Source organism: Musca domestica, unplaced genomic scaffold (assembly GCF_030504385.1).
Source record: "Musca domestica strain aabys unplaced genomic scaffold, Musca_domestica.polishedcontigs.V.1.1 4, whole genome shotgun sequence".
In the NCBI taxonomy this organism is placed as follows: Eukaryota; Metazoa; Arthropoda; class Insecta; order Diptera; family Muscidae; genus Musca; species Musca domestica.
Window position 1 is genome coordinate 16,781,323 of NW_026712328.1, and position 20,649 is coordinate 16,801,971.

The following is a 20,649-nucleotide window of genomic DNA, read 5'->3' on the forward strand; positions in this document are numbered from 1 at the left end:
CTTTCAAAATTCGAAAAAAGTGGGCCCTGGGAAGCGGATCTTATTATGCAGTAAGAAAAAACAATAACTATGCATCTGCATAACAATAAAAAAGTAAATGATTAAATCCGAATGGACACCATTGTATAAAAAATCAATTATGAAGGATTATGAATTGGTTAAAACTTTTAAGTATTAAGACTGAAGCAAAGTTTAAAAGCCAGCACTTGTTGAAATTAGACATATCGTAGAGTGCATCTGCTATTAAATATTATTAGACATGACTAAAGTTGCACAGGATCCGCTATTTAGCTCGCTTTTGACATTCTAGCTATTTTTGTTTGGGCCAACCCGGCAATGAAGTTACTAATTCAACACACATCTAGGTCAAAAGTCAAATCTTTTTATGAATATTACCAGTAAGGAAAAGTCCAAAGTCGAGCGGGGCTGACTATGTGATACCCTACACCACTATGCATATTTAGAAGAGCTCCCGTAACAAAAGAATTTGTTTGAAATAGATTCTACCACCTATCAACATTTGGCTTTAGAGCAATTATAATTTGGTTTCAAAGTGAAGTAATATATGAGGGCATATCCAATTCTTAATCGATTTTCAATAAATTTGACAGAGATATTTTTACCTTTAATACCAAATAACATTACTATAGAGTGCATGTTATCACTTCGATCACTTTAATATAATCATTATATTAAAAACATATGTATCGGAGCCGAGTTCCACCAAATGAAAACGTACGTCCCGCAATCCACTATATTTGGACTGATATTAGCCATTATTTGGACAATAAACCTGAAATCGGATTATGGATATGGGACCTTTATCCAAATCTCAGCCGATCTCGCTAAAATTTGTATTTCCGAACTCTATAAGATATCTGGTACCAAATGTCATTCTTATGTAGTGGATATTACCAATGTGAGGGACTTAAACCTCAAATCGGATGAAACATGTATATCGGAGCTAAAGCTATATCTTAGACGATTTTAACCAAATTTGATGTACTGTCTTCTATGCTGAATTCCGCCGGAAGTGTCAAATTTAAGGTCACACAGATATGGGCCATTTAGTGTACCGAAATCGGTTGAAGATATATATGGGTGCTTTATCTAAATATGTGAACCGATTCTCACCAATTCCCATAGAGTTTGTCCTTGGGCCAAATAAATATTGTCTGGAAAATTTCATCTCAATTGGATAATAATGCAGGTCGCATGCATTTTGTTCAGAAGAATACATGGACGGACAGTCCGACTGGCATGCATAAATCGACTCAGAAAGTGATTCTACTTTGATCTGTGATCTTTACTAACTTTGTCATTCTATCTCGCTTCCTTCTCCATGTTACAAACAAATGCACAAAGATATAATACCCTCGATAGTCTATATATATATATAGACTATCGACAGCTACCGTTATGTATATCTCATTTTCAATACCAACCATTCTAGACACAATACAAACTATTGTGACAAATTTTTAATCTCTACGTCAAATAATGTGGGCTGTATCGTGATTTCAATAGACGGATAGACAGACAGAAGGATAGACAGACAGACATCGTTAAATATACATAACGGTAGCTGTCTATATTCGGTATTTTGATGGTTTTTCCACCAATTGGTTTGTAGTTCGTTATGGGTTCTAGCTCCAGTTGCTAAACATTGTATTTATAGGTCCACGTTTTCGTATATTTCCCATACCTAACGATATTGGGTATTTTCATGATATTTGCCACATTTTCATGGGTTTGTCTAACAAATGGCATTCGTTGTTTGCAATGGATTACAATCTTTGTAGCATAAAATTTTCTATATATAGGCTCCTGTTTTGGTATGGCCCCATATAATGGCTCCAACCACTATATTGTTTTTTGAAAACTTTAACTGCATTCTCCTATCGATATTACTGGAGTTTGTAGTTTAAGGCGAACACGTTTGAAACCAGATAATGTTTTATAAAAATATTTTTTTTTGTCCAATGGTGGGGGAAAAGTTCAGCCCGGCCGAATTTAATGATTTTTACTTGTTTACCAAAGACAGAAATAAACTCTACTTATCTGTTGTTGTTGTTGTTGTAGCAGTAGTACATGTAGATGTTTGTATTCTGCTAATCTGGTTCAAGCTCCAGGTTTAAAACCAGAGATATTCTGGAGTGAGTTGGGTAGGCTTGGTGGTGCAATTAAAGAGGTGCAGCGTATTGTGTGGGTCTGTATCACACACGGGCAGACGTCACGCACATCTTCGTCAATTCGTGCCCAATACGAATTGAGACGACTGTATCATCCCGATCGTAATTACGCCAAAACTACCCTGGTTTGTCTAGGCAGCTGTCGTTCTTGAGCTGCAATGGACTGTAATGGAAAGGCTGCCGTTCTTCATATAGGGGGGGACTGCGAGGACGTCATTCACTCTGTAATTGCCAATGGCATCTGCGACTGCATCGGTATGAATGCTACTCGGACCTTATAGCGTTGGACATCTCTTTCAAGATCATGTATGTCCTATCTAACACTCCTGGGTGGGGGACTTGCATCCACCATATGGTGGTTGGAATGGCTCACACGGTAACACTTCAACGAAAGCATATGATTATGCTGACGTAAGGGAAGGACTTTTGACTCCTCATGTAGATGGTCCACTGGTGTCATGAGGAGTTGCCCTGTCGTACTTCTCAGGGCAGCATTCTGACAGACCTGGATTCGTTTCCACTGCGTAGCACTAGTATTCTCAGACCACACGCATAGCTGACCAAAGACCGACCCAACGCTTTATAAGAGGTCAAGATTTCCTTGTCCACACCCCAAGTGCTGCCGACTAGCGCCTTGAGGACATTGTTCCTACTTTTCATCTTGTACTTGATAGCTGTGGCTTGCGCGGACAACTTGAACATTCAGCTGTGTTTTCATCTCCGTAGAATGTGGCGGATAGTTTCATATTCTTCGCGTGGAAGTATGCGGCAAGCTCCGCGAGATAGGGGTTCAACCTTTCACATATGTCCATTTTATAACAAAATGTGACGAAGACGTACACTTGTAGAGACTTGTATTAAAAATCCCAAAATAAAAATAAATAATAAAATTCGATTAAGAGTTGAAAAGAACAAGTTAATAGGGCTTAAATTTCGGCCGGGCTGGACCGAACCCTTATATGGGGGTTATACTTGAATCAATTTTTTTTTGCAAGGAGAGAACAGACATTCCCTGTACCCCATTTGTCATGTTTCAGCTAATTTAGTTGGAAATTGTGGCAGAAACCTTAAAAAAAACGAAAATCTGGAGGAAAAATACCAAAAATCTAAAAATACCGTTATATGGATGCAATACCTAAACGTGCACCTATATAGCCCCAATACCAATCAGCTTGCATATAATATAAAACTTTGTGCCAAATTTCAAAGTTCTCGATTAAATAATGTGGACTCTATTGTGATTTCAATAGACAGATGGACATCGCTAAATCGACTTAAAATTAGGTGTGTCTGGTTACTTTTCCTGCAGGAATTGTCCAGCAACATTTTTCTGAGAGAGTAAGGTAGTTTTATTCTCTTTTGCAAGAAAATTGCAAATAGTAAACAGACGGTATTCCTGCAGAAGCTTGCAACTAATCAACTGATTTGTCAAAACAAACCAATTTGTCTCCCATTAAAAGAATTAAACGAAAGGAACCTCCACCAATTTCACAAGTTTTATAAATAAAAAGGAAATTGACAATAAAATAAAAATATGAGCAATAAAAGGAAGATAGATTTTATGTGTTCTGTGGAATTATTTAAACCTATTGCTAATGGAAATTGTCTAAAAATGTTGGAAATAGTCTTTTATTTTCTTATTACATATTAATATTTATGTTTTTCACATTTTGTAAAGTTGTTTTCCAAAAACAATTAGTCTTGCTAATTCCAAAACAATATTTTCAAATTAAAATCACAAAAAGAAATAAATAAACAATAAAAAACATCTGATTGAATGTCGATGAATGAGAAGAAGAGTTGCAAGAGATTGCAAGGAGAAATTTGTCCAGCAAGAATTTGCAAACTCTCACTGAAAGAACTGTCAAAATTTCTCTCTCCAACCGCTCTCTTTTGCAGAACTTTCGGGTTAACAGACGACTTCCAGTAACAATTTGTAACAATTGTTACAAATTTTAGGGTAACCAGACACACCTATTCTCATTTTCTCATGTTTATACATTTGTAATTTTTATAGATGGACATTGCACATTGCCTATTTTAGTTCTATACGATATTATTCAACAATTTCAGACCGAAAAATACCGAATGTAGCTGTTTTATAAGGGTCTATACGAAGACTTGGACCTGCATTGGTAAATTTTGTCAAAGGCATTACTATATTTAAATGAGAAACTAAAAAAAATCGGTGAATAATGTAGCTAAAATCATCAAAATACCGAATATCTGGAGGTACCGTTATATGGGGGCTGTACGAACGTGGACCTGCAAAGACAATCTTCTGTAATAGGCTGTAATATCCATTCCGAACTTCAAATACCAAATTTGAAACAATTTCGGTGAATTATGTCGCTAGGTACCGTTATATGGGGGCTGTACGAAGACGTGAACCTGCACAGACAATTTTCTGTCCTAGGCTGTCATCAATCAATTACTTTGTTTTAGGAAAAAATTTTTATATTCCTTCAATATCTTGCAACAGTATCATTGAAGTTTAAGTTTTAGCTCATGGGCATAGTTGAAGGCTATGCCACAGGTATTGAGGTAAAATAATTGCCGTACTATGGGGTTCTTTATTGTATTTCAACTATTTTAAAATTCATCACAATAGAAGTTTCTATGAAAAGCTGTTATTTTATTGATCAAAACATGTATACCAACAATTTTCATAGATTTGGTTCCTCAAATAATATACTTACGACATATTTGCTCCAAATAAGAAGTCGCCGTGATATTTTATTTTTTTTTTAATTTTCAATAATAGTTCTTCATTGTTTTTTTTTTAATGTTTATTAATGAGTTCCATTACATAATTTCTATTGCTATCTTTAATAATAGTAATAATAATTAATTCAGTTTCTTCGTATTCTTGTTTTTTTTTTTTTATTAAATATAGTAAACCAATTATCGAAAATTAACATAAATACACAGACAGGTGTATTAAATATTTATATACAAATTTAATAAAAAATATAATACCAGTATATTGGGAAATAGATAAAGTAGATGACAAAGTTAAAAAAAAACACAGCAGACATAAGGAATAGTAATAAAAAATTATATATTATATAGGACTATTCAATGATTTACAAAAAAAGACTTTCTACCAAAAATTACAAAATTCTAATAAAAAACTCTAAATAGGAATAATAAACTACTTATATATTTAATTATCAGATAATTATCGTGGAGTAGATGTAGTTGTTTCATTGTTGTTGTCATAATGGTTTTTCTTTATAAAGCTAATTTAAATTACAGCAAAATTATGAAGATATAATGTATTATAGAAAAAAAAAACATAATTGAATTTATACAATAACAATAATAATAATAATGTGGTTATTAGTTAATTCATTAATTATCATTACTTACAGAGAATGGCATTAAATGCTAAATGAAATTACAAACTGTTATCAATAGAACGAACAAAGAAAACATTAAAATTATAGATCAATATAATTAAGAAATCGTCATTATGGGATATAATTTAGGTTCTATAACAACTTTTTGTATTAGATTCAAATACATTATGGACAAGACAAGAAGGACTCAACATACAAAGAGACTGAATAAAAAACAATTTGAGAAGTTCTAAAAATACATGTTATTTTTTGTCTTTTCAATTTGATTTTAATGTAAGCTCAATTTTTTATCCATTGAGTTTCTATTCTTTTGATAGTTTTTTTTTTTTCTAAGCATTTTTTGTGTCATTGAATTTAAGCCAAAATGAATTGTGGTTAAGTGTGTATTTTGTGTCTGTTTTGTTTGAGTTTGGGTATGAAGTATCTAAATGGTCTATTAAGACTAGTTTTGTTAATTACTATTTTACAAAAAGGACATTTTACGTGTAATTATATGTGTTTTTCTAATTATCCTGAGCCTAAAGAAATACAAAGAAGTGTTAATTATTTTCAATTAATATATCATTTTTTTTAAATTTAGTAAATTTATAAATAAAGTATATAAAAATAAAAATGATGTTAGCAACAAATAATTTATACAAAAGAGAGTACCACTAGAGGACAAATGCAAATGGTGTACTAGTTTTGTGTAGAATCATAAACAATTTTAAGGTATTTGATGTCATTAACCAAATGAACAAAGTAGCCCAATTTTGGACTTGCTATTTACAGTATTTAGCTGTACAGTATTCAGCAGTTTTGACAAAGCATTTTTGACAAAGTCTATGGTTTTCACAACAAACAGCAAACGAATTAGACGCAAAATTTCCAAAAATGCAATAACAAGATTTTCAAATTTTATGGTTGTATCTTCTATTTGGTCGATTGTTTGAATAATTCTTAAATTTGTCATTTTTTTTTACAAATATTTAAATATGTTGAACTTAAAATGACCTGTGAGTTTTGTATATTTTTTGAAAAACTGTTCCTTTATTTTGCATGAAATGAAATCATGAAATAATTTTTAAATGTTTTTGTATATTATGTCCTGTCATATGCAATATTATCATAAAGGCGTTGAAAATTCCCGAAGTTACGTATTTAAAAAACTCTCTTTACGCAACTCATTCAAACCACGGAACGATATTTATCATATGTAAACTTTCATTAAAATTCGAGCAAATTAAAAATTAAAATCACATAGAATTCCGCGCGAATATTCATGGTTAAGCCGTTAATGTTTTATTTTTTTACTGAATAATCAAGACCAATTATATGTTGACAATGGTTCTACAAGAAAACGGGTACATCACTTGCATATATCTTCTACACTTAGATGTATAAGACGTAACCATGTATTGTTAAATGGAGATTTTTTCCGAGAACATACGTTTTTTCTTAACAATAAACAATAAGATATCTGAAATATCTGAGATGTATCATCAAGTTATTGTTTATAAGAAGATTTGAGCAAAATATGGAAATACATTTAAACAAATTATTTCTCTAGTAAACATGGTAGATTCAACATTGCGATCACAATAAAATCTAACAGCAAAACACACATGTATAGAAATGGAAAATATATATTAAGAAATTGTAATTAGTTCTTGAAACAAATTCATAGAAGACAATTGGATACAAAAAATTACGATTTACACTTCTTAACAAACATAATTACAGAATTACAAAAAAAGAAAAATAAAAATGTATAGTTTACAATGTTTGAGTTTATGTTACAAATTCTTATATAGAAAATAAAATATACTTCTAAAAATTAATTCAAATAATCAACACTTCTATAGTAACGATTAACAGAGTCGCTGGACCAGCGAGCCGATAGGGCAACATCATAGCTGAAATCCACCAAATCATCAACATCATCGTCCTCCTCAACACGATTTATTATGATATCACCTCCAATATCCCCAACATTATCACCATCGTCATCATCACAATAATTGTTGCCATCATTAATGCGCTCATCTTTAATTAGATCTTCATAGCGGTATTCACGTGGTGTACCCGTACCGCTATATTCTGATTCTGGTTGTTGTTGCCACGATCCGTAATCACCGGATGTATCGACATTGTACTCACGGCAGTGAATTCATAGATGATATGGCACTATTTGTTGCGGTGTCCGTGTGTTGGACATGATGAACTTGAAAAGGATTTAGGACACGTCGCAGCAATGATTCCGAAGATTTTAGTAGAGATTCTTTACTTCTTTCTTTTTTGATTTTGGACATATGTACATTCTGGCTTGGCACTTGTAAATAATCCATTTTCTTCAGACTTTCCTCTGGCTCCTCTTCCACAATGCCCAGGCTATCGATAGATAACTCATCTTCCATATCCATGGAACCATAATCAATGGTCACCAAAATATTATCACTGCCTGGATCCGAAGAGCTCATGTATGAGGCATATGATGTGTAAATGTCAATTTCCTCTTCGTTTTCCAATGAGACTGGAACATCATCATCATCACCCTGGTACATTAAAATTGAGTCATTGCGATTTCTTTCCGATGCCGATGTTTCCTCTAATAGTTCTCGTTCAAAATATTGACTCAATGTAACCTTATTAGACATTGAACGTTGCACCGTTTTCTTTGGTACAGATGTCACAGGTTCTGTCGCAGCAGTTACAGCTATAGTCGTCGCGTCATTTACCAGATCCTCTTCAAAATATTGATTCAATGCCGATTTGAGTTCCTTTATATAACCATAATTTTTGTCAAATGAAAAATTCTGTCATTGCCGGAACGAGTCAAATGAAAAGTCGCAATTTTGGGAGCAGAAGAAGTAGAAGAGGCAATATATAAGCATCAGCATCATTCAAAGCAAAATAAAAAAAGTACATAAAAGAAAAAAATTATTAGAATTTGGTAAAGGAAGTATTTTAAACTTAAATTAATTGGAAATTAAACAAAACTTATTTTTTACACTTAAAAGTTATGTTACTAAAAATATATTTACAATGTTTTATTTTTATAGGTTTAGCTACAATCTGATTGTGTTAGGCAACAGGGATAATAGGGATTAGTTTACCAATAAAACGCAATAAAAAATGAAATGAATTTAAAGATTCAATAAAAAAATAACTCAAACCGATTGAACTTATCACAGTCCACCAATAAAAATGTTTTTTATTGCGACTAAAATGGATATAATTGATACTTAATTTTGAAAACTTAAAGGATTTAAGATATAAAGTAAGAATCCGTTGACATTGAAATTATAAAACAATTTTGGTCGATCTACATATTTAACCCTTGCTCAAAAAATATTCCCTCATCTATTAAGTGAAAGACATAACTTTTACTCGAACTAAACTAAAACTGGCCTTTTAATTCTGGTATAACTAAATATGAGTTCACATTGACCTGATGATGCCTTGTCTGAGAATTGCATTTTGCGTTAATGAGAATATATGTATAAAAAATTAAAGTTGATATGTTTAAAATGCTCACTGGAGACGAGAATATCTGATAACTGTTTTATAAAAACTGTCATACAGCATTTATTTCCCTGATCTTTGCCTTCCAATGAAACTATTTGTAATAGGCCTGATTAATGCCAGAACTTAAATTATTTATACTGACTGCCCGAAACTTAAATGATTAATATTGGCCTATTATAATAACTCGGGGCTTTCGACAAAAATCTGTTTAGTTCATATTTCAAATAATAGCTACGAAGATAGTACCATCGGTTTAAAGGGATGTCTATGTATACAGAATAGAACAACGCATTACTAATTCTTAAATCAATTATTTGTAGGGCGGGCATGTCAAATGTAAAAAGTATTTATATAATTTGGTTAAAGTTATTAAATAATTTTTGTGGATTAAACGGCGCCTTAAATGTATAATTACTATTTCACTTACCCATAATTTAGGTTTGTTTAGTGAGGGGAAATTTTTGAATATTACAAAAAGAAGGGTAAGCTATTGTTCAGCTGTTGTCAACACGTGTCAATGAGTGTCTTAACTTATTGGGTGCTCTAACTAAACTCTAAATCTACTGACTAAAACTAAATTAAACTAATAAAAGGGGAAAGAAAACAAACAAAACTTACGGATAGAAACTGCCAAATCAATCGTACGACTTTCATTTCATTCACACTCTACCTCGTTGGGAAGAGGCTTAAGATAGTTTTTCATTTTACGTGGCAAAATTTATTGAAAGAAATTATTTAGACAACAATTCTTGGGCAACGACGGCAATGACGCACCAACGACGATGATGATATTGATGAGGGTGAGATTAATGCTTTATGAAGAGTATTTCAATTTGACCGTTTTTATTTTGCCATGATGAATTTGGTTAGCTCAGCTCCATACACAGAAATCTTTATATCCTTATATAAACACACACACACACAAATATACTCGAGCAGGCAGGCAGGTAGCCAGGCAGCCAACATCCTTCTTCCTTCATATACTTTCCAGATATTTAGTTAATACTTTGAGATCCAAAACCACATATAAGGCTTATTGCGCATTTTTTGTTTGATTAGCATGATTCCATATCCTTGGTGATTTATTTTTTTATATGCAATTGGGTAAAGATGGTGGTAGTAGACATTTATATCTTACAGAGTAGTAGTGGTAGTAGCTGTAACCCCAAGCCTTTATAATTTTGCATTGTGTTTTCAACTGGTACGTACATACGTTGCAATATATCTTCAAACGCTTTTCAACGGTTTACATTTGTATTTGTATCTTTGTCTGTAACTTTTGTGATTTTGTCTTATCTGTTAGCCAATGCATGATGTGATGATGGTTCGGTTTTAAGGGGACATTAGTTTTAATATTGATTAATGCACAAATACTTTATCCAGTGAGCAGAGTACGACAAATTTATCGTATGCTAGGTCCAAGAAGTACATATTTAGCGAATCATTCATTGATTGTATGCTGAGTATGTCTATGTGTATGTTTTTAGTTATGTGTTTTATTTTTGATTTTTCTTTTCACATGCAATTATTATTTCATTAATTATATTCATTTGGATGCTAAGATTTTCGAAATACGTTTCTATTATTTTTTTGATAAATATTTTGAAGAGGGAAAAAAGTAGGGAACACATTTGTTGTGTTTTGTCGTTTTGTTGAATTATTATTATTTTTTTGTATTGCATTTGGGGATACAATTGGTTGTGTGAAGGATATTTGGTGTTGAAGTAGACAGATGGTGGTGGTGGTAGACAGGATATTTTGATTTGAGGTACAGACAGTGTATATATAAAATATATAAAAAAGTTAAAAAAGAACAAATACAGAGAAATTAGATACATTTCGTTGTAGTAGTGTTTTGTTGTTAAATTTTTGGTTGGTTAACACATTATAAGCTGTTATTTGCATAAATGGATTAGGTATTTTAACAAAATCAAAGGAAATGAAGGGGATTTTATGATTAATATAATATTTGTTGTAGCAAGATAATTATGACAATGAATGATTGATTATGAGTAATGGGGTGGGGTTTTCAAGTATTTGGTTGTTAGTATTTTCCACTGATTACCAATGTTTCATGAGACCGATGAATTACCAAATTTTACAAATGAGTTTAATAACATGAGAGAATTTTGTGATATTTCAACTATCTACAGTCTGTATTTTATATTTAATTATATCAATGTTTTAGTTTTATTATTTAATAGAAACATCTTACAAACAAAAATTTTCATAAAAATTAATTTAAAAAGATATTAAAAATAATATCAACGAAATTAAAGATTTTTAGTATTAACAATTGTGAAAATAAAAAAAAATTCCAAAGAAATACAATCAAAATAAAATGGAGGATATGCTATTGATAACCGACTGATGTCTTTTAAAGAAATAGAAAGCATGTGGGGTCAGAGTTAAAGAATTTAAAAATCCCGTGTACAAAGTTTAAGAAGAGACGTTTTTTTTTTGTATGTCTCGGACTTATATCAAGAAGAAATCTTTCTACAAATTGCTTGCAGTTATAAATTCATTTGCAAGCTCAATTTTATATAGGTTTCATATAGAAAATGGCGAAATGAAAACGAGAAGGTTTTTTGTATGTCAAAAACATATATCAAGAAGGAGTCTTTCTACAAATAGCCTGACGTTATAAATTCATTTCCACGCTCAAGTTTATATGAGTTTCATATAGAAAAAAGGAAAGGAAAATGATATTTAATGCTTCGTTTTTAAAATAGAGGAATCTATATAAAACAAAACAACAAGCCTGAATGATTGTGCTTAGTTAGAACCAAGTTTACAATTCACAAGAGTGGAAAAACATTACCCTAAACAAATTAAAAACGCCATGAAAATATGGAAAAATATTTATATATAATTGAGTGTATTTCTGATTTTTAATGTCAATTTTATATGATTTGCATAAGTCTAGCCATTATTTTTAATGATCTTCAAGAAAAAATTAAAATAAACATTTAACTTAAATATAAAAACGTAAACATTAATTTCCTTAAATAAACAGAAAATAATAAATGATACCTAAACTATAAACATAGTTACAAAAAAATGTATAACCTAGGTCCGTCTTCGCATTATTTGTTTCAAGTTAATTGAAACAAAACATTCTAAATAATAATAATAATAATAATTGCAAAATATACAAGTTAATATCAACAAATGGATGTATTTTATAGGCAAGGAAAATGGGACTTTTTAATTTCACCATAAACACGCTGCTTATGGAGAGAAACTATATTTGTCTGACTCTGATTTACAAGTGATTAATAAGGGCAAATATTTCAACTTATTTTGAGTTTTAAGTTTTCTGAATCAACTATTAATACATCCATTAGTTGATAGCAAAATTTTTACAAAACACTTCAGTGCAGTTCATATTAGGTTTTCTTAACTCGATAGGCAAGTCTTTTATTATTTCGTTATTGGTATTTATAGTTATTATTTCACACAATACTATGGATAAGACATTCCAATGATTAGCAAATGAATGAAACGAACAAAAAAAAAAAAAAAGAAACAAACAAAAATGTATTTTATAAATTAAAATGCTAACGTAACCTAAAGATAAATAACTATATTTAATTAAGGTTAAATTATTAAAAAAAAAAACAAAACGAAACTTATAACAAACAACTATAATTGTTTGTTATCACATAATTGCAGTATACAATTCAATGGTGTATTTGTTTTTATTGTTGTTTTATTTTAAGGTTTATTTTTAACAAAATATATAATACACAATGAAATGAAAACACAAACACTGTTTATTGCAGCACGCATGACCTTTACAATGACGCGATCAATGAGAAATTTTTAACAAATGTAGATCACGACATTGAAAATTAATCACATCTGATTATTTGTTAGACAATCTTGAAAATTGCAGAATCTTTTCTCATAATGTAAACTGGGTAACTATACATATTTTCAAGAAATCAATGTTTCCGATCAAAACAAATATTTTTGTTAAATTGTGATAATTCTTGATAATTCCATTATTTTAGAGCATTTATTTATTATTTTTTTTATTTATTTTTTTATTTTTATTTATTTATTTTTTTTTTTTTTGGTGAAGTAACTTCTTAGATATTTACACATCAAATGGGAAGGATATCACATACATAATCGATTGTAAAACGGAAGTAACTAGCTAGGCGACAGAAACCAATTTTGATCTCATTAGAAAACCAGATTTTGAAAAGTCCATGTATGAAACTAAATTGAAGACCCCCTACAGCTTTGTAGATACAGTGAAACCAGATATCTATTTTATTTGTTTATTACAAGTGACAGAAAAAAGGAAGACGTTCGTTAAAAATGCTTTAAAAAGAGAGTTCTTACTTTTTAACAAACTGTTTGACAGATTTTAAAGACGAATTCTTATTTTTTATGTATAGATTTTTTCGACATGAGCCGTTCCAGTCTCAGTTTCGAAGTAAGACACATTTGGGAAAGTGGAAACTGAACAATTCACAAACTTTAGTTGTTAGCCAATAACATTCTCGATTACCATAAGAAAAATAAGATTTCTGTTATATTTATTTCATATATTTTCGGGTTATTAACAGATAACACTCCCTTAACCACAAAATGCCAATGTATACAGTTTGAAAAGCAAAATTTAAACCGACTTTAAGCAAATTTAACAACCAACCAGATGTATTATTAAAAATCCAAATTAATATTTTTGCAAAATGATGATATAAGCGAACATTGATGTTACCCAAAATACAAGGAGATACTGAACTGAATTGAGTTTTGTAGAGAAAAGATTGACAAAAAAAAAATTAGCAAACTTTGTTTTGTGTTGAGTTTTTGTTCTTTCACTTATGTTTTTGTTAAATAATTTCTTCTTTTATAATTACAATAATAATAATATAACATTATGTATTTTATGTCTACGATACTTATATTAACAATTACAATTAAATTAATAATAAAACGAATTAATAATTTATGTGTGAAGTATTGTAAATGACTTTGCATGATTATGTGATTTTGGGTTGGTTACATGTTAATTAATGGAAAATAAAGGAAATGAGAAGAAAAGGAGCGAAAGAAAAAAGACACAGAGAAATAAACTATGGCCAATGAAAACAAAGAAAAAAATATTTTCAAAATGATTTTGTTTCCAATAACAAAATATTATTGAAATAAATTAAAGGGGATCTAAGGGAAATTTAGCCTTTTTTACTCTTTTTGGTATTAAAGTTTTAAAGTATTTGTTTTCATCATTAGGATAATAAAGATACAAGCATATAGAACCTATGAATGTCATCTCCGCCAGAAAAGCATTAGAATTTTATTTTTAAGATATTTTAAGAAAATTAATAGCAGTTTGATTACCAAAGTTGTACATAGATAAAATCTTTGTTCAAACAAAAGAAAAAAATTATTTTTTTGAAGACGATAGTGTTATTTGGTTCTTACAGTTATTACATGGATTGAAGCTTATTTGAAACAAATGCTAAAGATTATCCTCTCTATTTCTTATCTAACAAATAACAACAATTGTATGTGGAGCAGATGACTATGCAATGATTACACACACAGTTTTTAAGACTTTGAAAGAGTTCTTTTCAAATACTTTAAAAAAATTATTAATACCAAATTAAGAAACGTACTTTAAATATTAGAAAAACAAACAATGGCAAACACTTGAAAAGAAATTTTAGGGAAAAAATTAATAAATGCGAGTGATCTGTAAATGGATGCAATAATGACATGATATGATTTACACAACAAAACAGGACACAACAACACTTGGTTATGTGGAAAGTGTGATTCGGATGGGCATGTTAGTTAACAGTATGAACCCATAGTTGTTTTGTTTTTTCCCAAGTGTGTATAATTTTATAGTATTGATTATGTACTAATATATGTTATATATGAAGCTTATGTAAAAATATATGCATGATCAAACGACCCTGACGCAAAGGATAAATGTGAGGGGAAAACAAACATTTTATAGCCGCTTTTTTCTTTTGATTTTCATTGTTTTTCTTTTAGTTCTCCATGTATAAGTATGTGTTTTTGTAAATATGTATATATAGAGAGAGACATAGAGAAAGAAAGTTACATAAATAGATAGTATGTTATGTTTATATTATTTATATGTATAGTTTAATGTATGTTTATGTTAGATTTTTATTAAGCCAACCCAAAAATGTTGATTTTAAAGTGCGTACCTTGCCACTATCGCTATCACTGGCAGTGCCGCCATTACCACCACCAATGCCGCCGCTGCCATGGGAGGACGAAGAATTTGATGTTACGCCAGCAACACTGTTTCCACTTATATTGCTATGGTGTAAATCATTTTCGGCTTGACGAGCGGCACGGGCTCCCATTACAGAGGCGCTGCTAAAACGTCGTGTGGCCACAGGATTGCTGTTGTTGCTGCTGCTAAGTCCTCCGCCTGTAGCTCTCCTCTGGAAGGGTGGAGGGGCTTGATTAGCAGAAAAATTACTCGTACTCAATTGCAAGTCTTTGCGTAACGAGGTGGTTAACTGAGCTGCTATCGATGAGGGTTTGGGCGTACTGCTAACTAAATAGCTACCCGTTGGTGCTGGTGATGTGGCCACCGTTGTTGTGGGAGTATTATCACTAGTATTACTACCGTTGGAATAATTGTGAGACTGATGTTGTTGATGCTGATGGCTGTGGTTATGAGCACGCGACAGAGAATCCATATGTCTGACTTTTGTTGATAGTGATTCTCTTTTTGGTTTGGGTAGTGGTGAATTTTGTAAAATTCTTGAGGACGGACTATTTAAAGTAGTTGTATTATTATTTCCTGTTGTTGTCGCCGTTGAACCACCTCCATATGATTTGGAAGCTGAACCATATGGTGTCGTAGCCAATGGTATAGAAGACGAGGTGGACGAGCGACTTGTGTTCGTGCTAAAAGATGACGACACATCCTTACGTATACTTTGTGCTGAATCTGCTCGCTTTAAGCTATTGGGCGATTTGGAATACAAGAGATTTCCAGTGCTACGGCTTAAAGGCGAACGACTTTGCGATGAACCTGATGAATTGGCAGATGGCGGTGAACGACCAGCGGTTGAAGGTCTACCAGATGGAGGTTTCCCTGTTAAGAAAAAATATTATAAAAGACAAAATTAATATCGGAATGTTTTTAAGAAGTTTGATATGAAAAAGAACATCCTATACACATAGTGTTGAAAACATTGGGATGTTAGTAGTAATTTTTGCTATATGGGCTAACTCCTTGAATGGTTTCAAAACGCAATTTTGTTTCCGCCCTGTGTTCTGTGTGTTCAACAAGTTCTGATATTCTCAGTGATTGATATTAAAATTTCTTAGCTATTCCAAGTTCTTTTTCCAATAGCACCGCTAATTTTCCAGTAAGAATAACTTTACTGATTTAGAAAATGTAAGGTATTCTCTCTAATATTAACAACAAACCCATGCCTGAATTGCAGAACACTCACAACATCCGGTTAAAACTTACCCGCAAAATAGGCTGCCGCCTTACTACCAGGCAATGGTATTTTACTTGGTTTTGTAGCGGTAACCCCACTGAACTTCTTTAGAGCTTGTACTTGATTCCTTATGGCCGTCACATGTTGCTGTTGTAGCTGTTGTTCGAATGGACTGACCCCACCCACACTGGTACTCATTAAGATTTGACGCATTTCACGACCGTTGTCTATTTTACTTGCCGCCATTTTGCTGCTGCTCATCACATCATTTTGTTTCTGTGGATGTTGCGAATCATGTTCATGAGCTGACTCTGTGCTACTACTGTGATGCTGCATATCGTCCATGGGCAAATGTGTCATTGCCTTCATGCTGGGTGTAGATATTTGCGTTGTAATAGGCTGCGGCATTTGTCCATTATGCTGTTGTGTTGGTGTTGACGAGCGAATATCACTTGGAGACTCCATGGCGAGACCACTGCCACCACGCCTACTCAGCATTAGGGTAGTGGAGGCCGATGAACGATTTGTTTCATAATCGTTTTGCGAGTGTAAATAGGAATTGGTGGCAGCACCGCTGCTGGGTGTAATCGAATGCAGTCTAGACTCTAAGACACGTAATTGCGCCTTAGTTCCTTCCAGTTCTATGCTCTTCTCTTCGAGCTGAAATAGAAAATTGGAATTCAATATTGTTCAAGATATTGTTATCACTCGGCATACCTGAAACCTTAAATCCTCTACATCATCTTTGGATTTGTCTAAACGTTTGACTAAATGACATTTTGCTTTTGAGGCAGCCTCCAGTTTTTGCATTAATATCTGATGAAAATGAAAGAGAAACACAATGAAACATGTCCATTATTTTGATAAATACTTGGAAAACCTACCTGATTTTTAACAGTCAATGTTAATAAATGTCTTTGTAATTCTATAACACTTGTCTCCAGGAGTATAGCAGCAAATCGCTTCGAATCGGTTGAACGACACTTTATTTCTCCCGGTGAACTAACAATGCCATCTAGGCGTCCCAACTGGTCCACAGCAAATGTTTGCTGTGACGATGTCGACTGTTGGTTGTTGTGTTTGTTATTATCACTGCCAGGGCTTTGATGGAATGCAATCGGTTCGTTAGACGAAGAATTTGTATGCTGTTGCTCCACGACCACGGGTTGGAATGTATTTTGTCTGGACGATGTTGCACTGACGGTTGACAAGACCGTCGTAGCCGAAGAGGAGAGGAAAGTTCTTGGGCTGGAATAGTCCGATTGACTGTGAAACAAAAAAAGAATTAGTGAAGGAGTTTGGTTTAGATATTTAATGTAGAACCAACCTGTTGGAACTTTTACTTTGTTGCTGCTGTTGTTGCTGTAGCTGTTGCACCCTAGAGTTTAACTCTAACCTTTGTGCCATGGCCAGCTTTAACTGCTCCTCCAAATCCTTCTTCACTTTAATTAGTTCCTCTACTTGCTCACTCATTTTGGTTGCCTTGATGCGGCCCGTCAAGGTCTCGGCCTCCATTTCGGCCAATTTATCCAGCAGACGATCACGTTCCCTGCGCAACTGCAGTATGTCCTCCCTATTTAGGCGTTCTACATGTTCGCGGAAGGTTTTTGGTGTTAAAGCTGTATTGGCACTACTGCTGCTGGACTTGGATACGCCGCCGGTGGCACCTTCTGTTGGGCCAGCTGCTGTGTCATCCGTATGATCTTCTGATCTGGCATTCGATCTCAGATGTTGGCGTTCATAGTTTTGCAAATGTTCAACTTCTTCGCGTAAGCGCGTTGATTTGCGATGTATGACATCTAGTAAATTTAAAAGTTCATCATCTGATTCGGGACAAGACAAACGATTTGAAGCAATGGTGCCCTGAATAGAGAAGGTGGAAAAATAATTAAAATATTGAAAAACAATAACACCATGGTGGTGGGAGATGAGTACGTACCGTCAAAGCACCATTTGTTGAGGAAGCACTGTGGCCCTCTTTTGAAGAACTAGTCTCTGTTGAGAATCCTGAATCTTGGACTACACTGCCATTATTGTTTTCCCCACTGGCAGCACTGCTGCTACCCACAACGCCACCTGAACTATTCTTTGGCTCTTTTTTCCCGCTATGCGAATTACTGCGACTCCTGGTCAGTGAAGATGAAGTCAAGTCTGTTGCGGAGGGATGGTTTGTTTCCTTTTGAGAGACTTTTCTCTTCACCCGAATGCCGGGTTCCCATTCTCGGCGCGAGACTAATGTACAGCCACTTGTAAGCGTGGTCGTCGATGCTGAACCACTTACGCTACCCGATTGGTTGCCACCACTACCCCCGCCACCGCCGCATGCCGTCGAGGAGACATTCGACGCTGCCGATGATATTGAGGCCATTTTATGTTTGAGATCGGGAAAGGTTTCTATAACTAGATCACGGAATTCCAATAGTGCTCCAACTTCATGTTGCAATTCCTGCAACGATTTTGTCTGTTCACTGTGGATATGATGCTGGTGGTGATGGTGATGACTGTTTGTTGCCACTGCTGGACCTGAACTTGAGTGGTGGTGGTGATTGGTAAGGCCGCCATAGCCACTGGAGTAGGGCAACGGGTGATTACCCAGTAAATGATGATGATTGAGGTTCATGTGATGATGATGTGGATAGGCAGCCGCAACAATGGCGGTGGGTGATGCTACAGTTACATTCACTGTATTGCTGGAGGCCATCAAGTGTGGATGGTGTGTACCCACGCCCACACTTAAAGGCATACAGTCCATGACACCTTGTACAGTGCCACCTGCTGATGTTACACCGCCTTTAGGGATGGTATTGTGCGTAGAATTGTTATTGTAGTTAATGTTGTTGTTGTTTTTACCACGCTGGCCCAAGTTATGGGATTCATTCTGAAAGTAATCGAAATAGAAAGAAGAGAATTAGTTATTTGATATTGCAGCAAATTGATAGATAGTCGGATAGAAATATAAATGATTACCAATAATTTAAATCTGGCTTATCAAGCTTAAAAAGGGGATAGGTTTTTCTATTACTTGACCCCATAGTTCATATTAGGGTTCATTTTTCTCAAAATGGCTTGTTAATCAGTCTATGTCAACCTACAATACCAAAGTTTCCAATAAGGTATGAAACGTTAATTGTTCATTTAAAACTATTATAGTAATGATATCATACAACACAAGAGAGGCAACAACAACAACAGCAAATGGTTATAAGTTCACTTGTCTCCCAAACCAAAGACATGACTATGGAGGAAACTTTATTAGCATTGAACGCCTACAAAGACTTATATTTATTCTGCCACACTTTGCCCTCCAAGTAGCTACGCTAGATGCGAAAAAAGTCAACTCTGTCTGACTGACTGTTAGTCACATTGAATGGGGGACACCGGTAATTGAGACTGTGTCTCCATCCCGACATAATTACACATTGAAATTGCAATATCTTAATTGCTGAATAACCTTAAGTTGTTCGTTAGCTCACTCGTTTAGACGCTGCTGTTGGGTGGACGGTATGCGCGCCGCCTATGGCGTTGTGTCTCATTTTTTGAAGTAGTTTGAGATGTTAATGAGATCGGCGAACAAGTGAGGCCCAGCAGTGGCCGGCGGCACAGACATTGTGGTGGCGAAACTTGATCTATTGGTCATGGGAAAATGTTTAGAAAAGGTTGAAAGAATTAACAATTTTAAAAGGCGTCTCTGGGGAAATTAAAAACTAATTTAAATAGTATAGTTGGGAGAGAATATTAGATTAATTTAAATAAATATTTTAAATGACCCTTTTTGCCGCGCGAGAACGGGTTTTTAGAGAGCGGAAGAGAGTACTATGTTAGCAGAACGCATTATTTTGAGATACACTTAGAAAGTGCTCTAATTCTTAAATGCTACATAAGTTCAACGTCACTGTGATAGCATGTGGTGTGGCACCAAAATAAAAAAAAAACAGCAGCAACCAGTGACATCGGTGGTATCGAAACAAATGCGAATGGGTTGCCCCGGTGATTTTTATTAAGGGAAAATATTGTTGTTTATATCATTTGGTGTTGGTTTTGTGAAACCAAAATAATCTACCATGAACGAGTTGTCACAGAACAATGGTCGCCAATGTGTGTTTGTATGTGACATTGGATATGAATGTA

At 33.5% G+C, this 20,649-nt stretch overlaps 1 protein-coding gene across 3 annotated transcripts in view; it reads right to left on the bottom strand.

Moving 5' to 3' along the window:
• Positions 1–4,929: 4,929 nt before the first annotated feature.
• Positions 4,930–20,649, bottom strand: part of LOC101895306 (serine-rich adhesin for platelets) — a 224,638-nt gene continuing 208,918 nt past the window's right edge. For 2 of the 3 annotated variants that reach the window (XM_059126733.1, XM_059126735.1), the window contains exons 2-8: positions 18,461–19,399; positions 17,849–18,384; positions 17,406–17,787; positions 17,239–17,337; positions 16,551–17,181; positions 15,262–16,166; positions 4,930–8,349 (exon numbers count right to left, since the gene is read on the bottom strand). In XM_059126733.1, the coding sequence (XP_058982716.1) occupies positions 7,690–8,349; positions 15,262–16,166; positions 16,551–17,181; positions 17,239–17,337; positions 17,406–17,787; positions 17,849–18,384; positions 18,461–19,399 (4,152 nt within the window). In that variant the 3' untranslated portion in view covers positions 4,930–7,689. Of the gene's footprint in view, positions 8,350–9,729; positions 10,641–15,261; positions 16,167–16,550; positions 17,182–17,238; positions 17,338–17,405; positions 17,788–17,848; positions 18,385–18,460; positions 19,400–20,649 lie in introns of those variants that run through there. The other variant, XM_059126734.1, reaches the window with a different exon arrangement.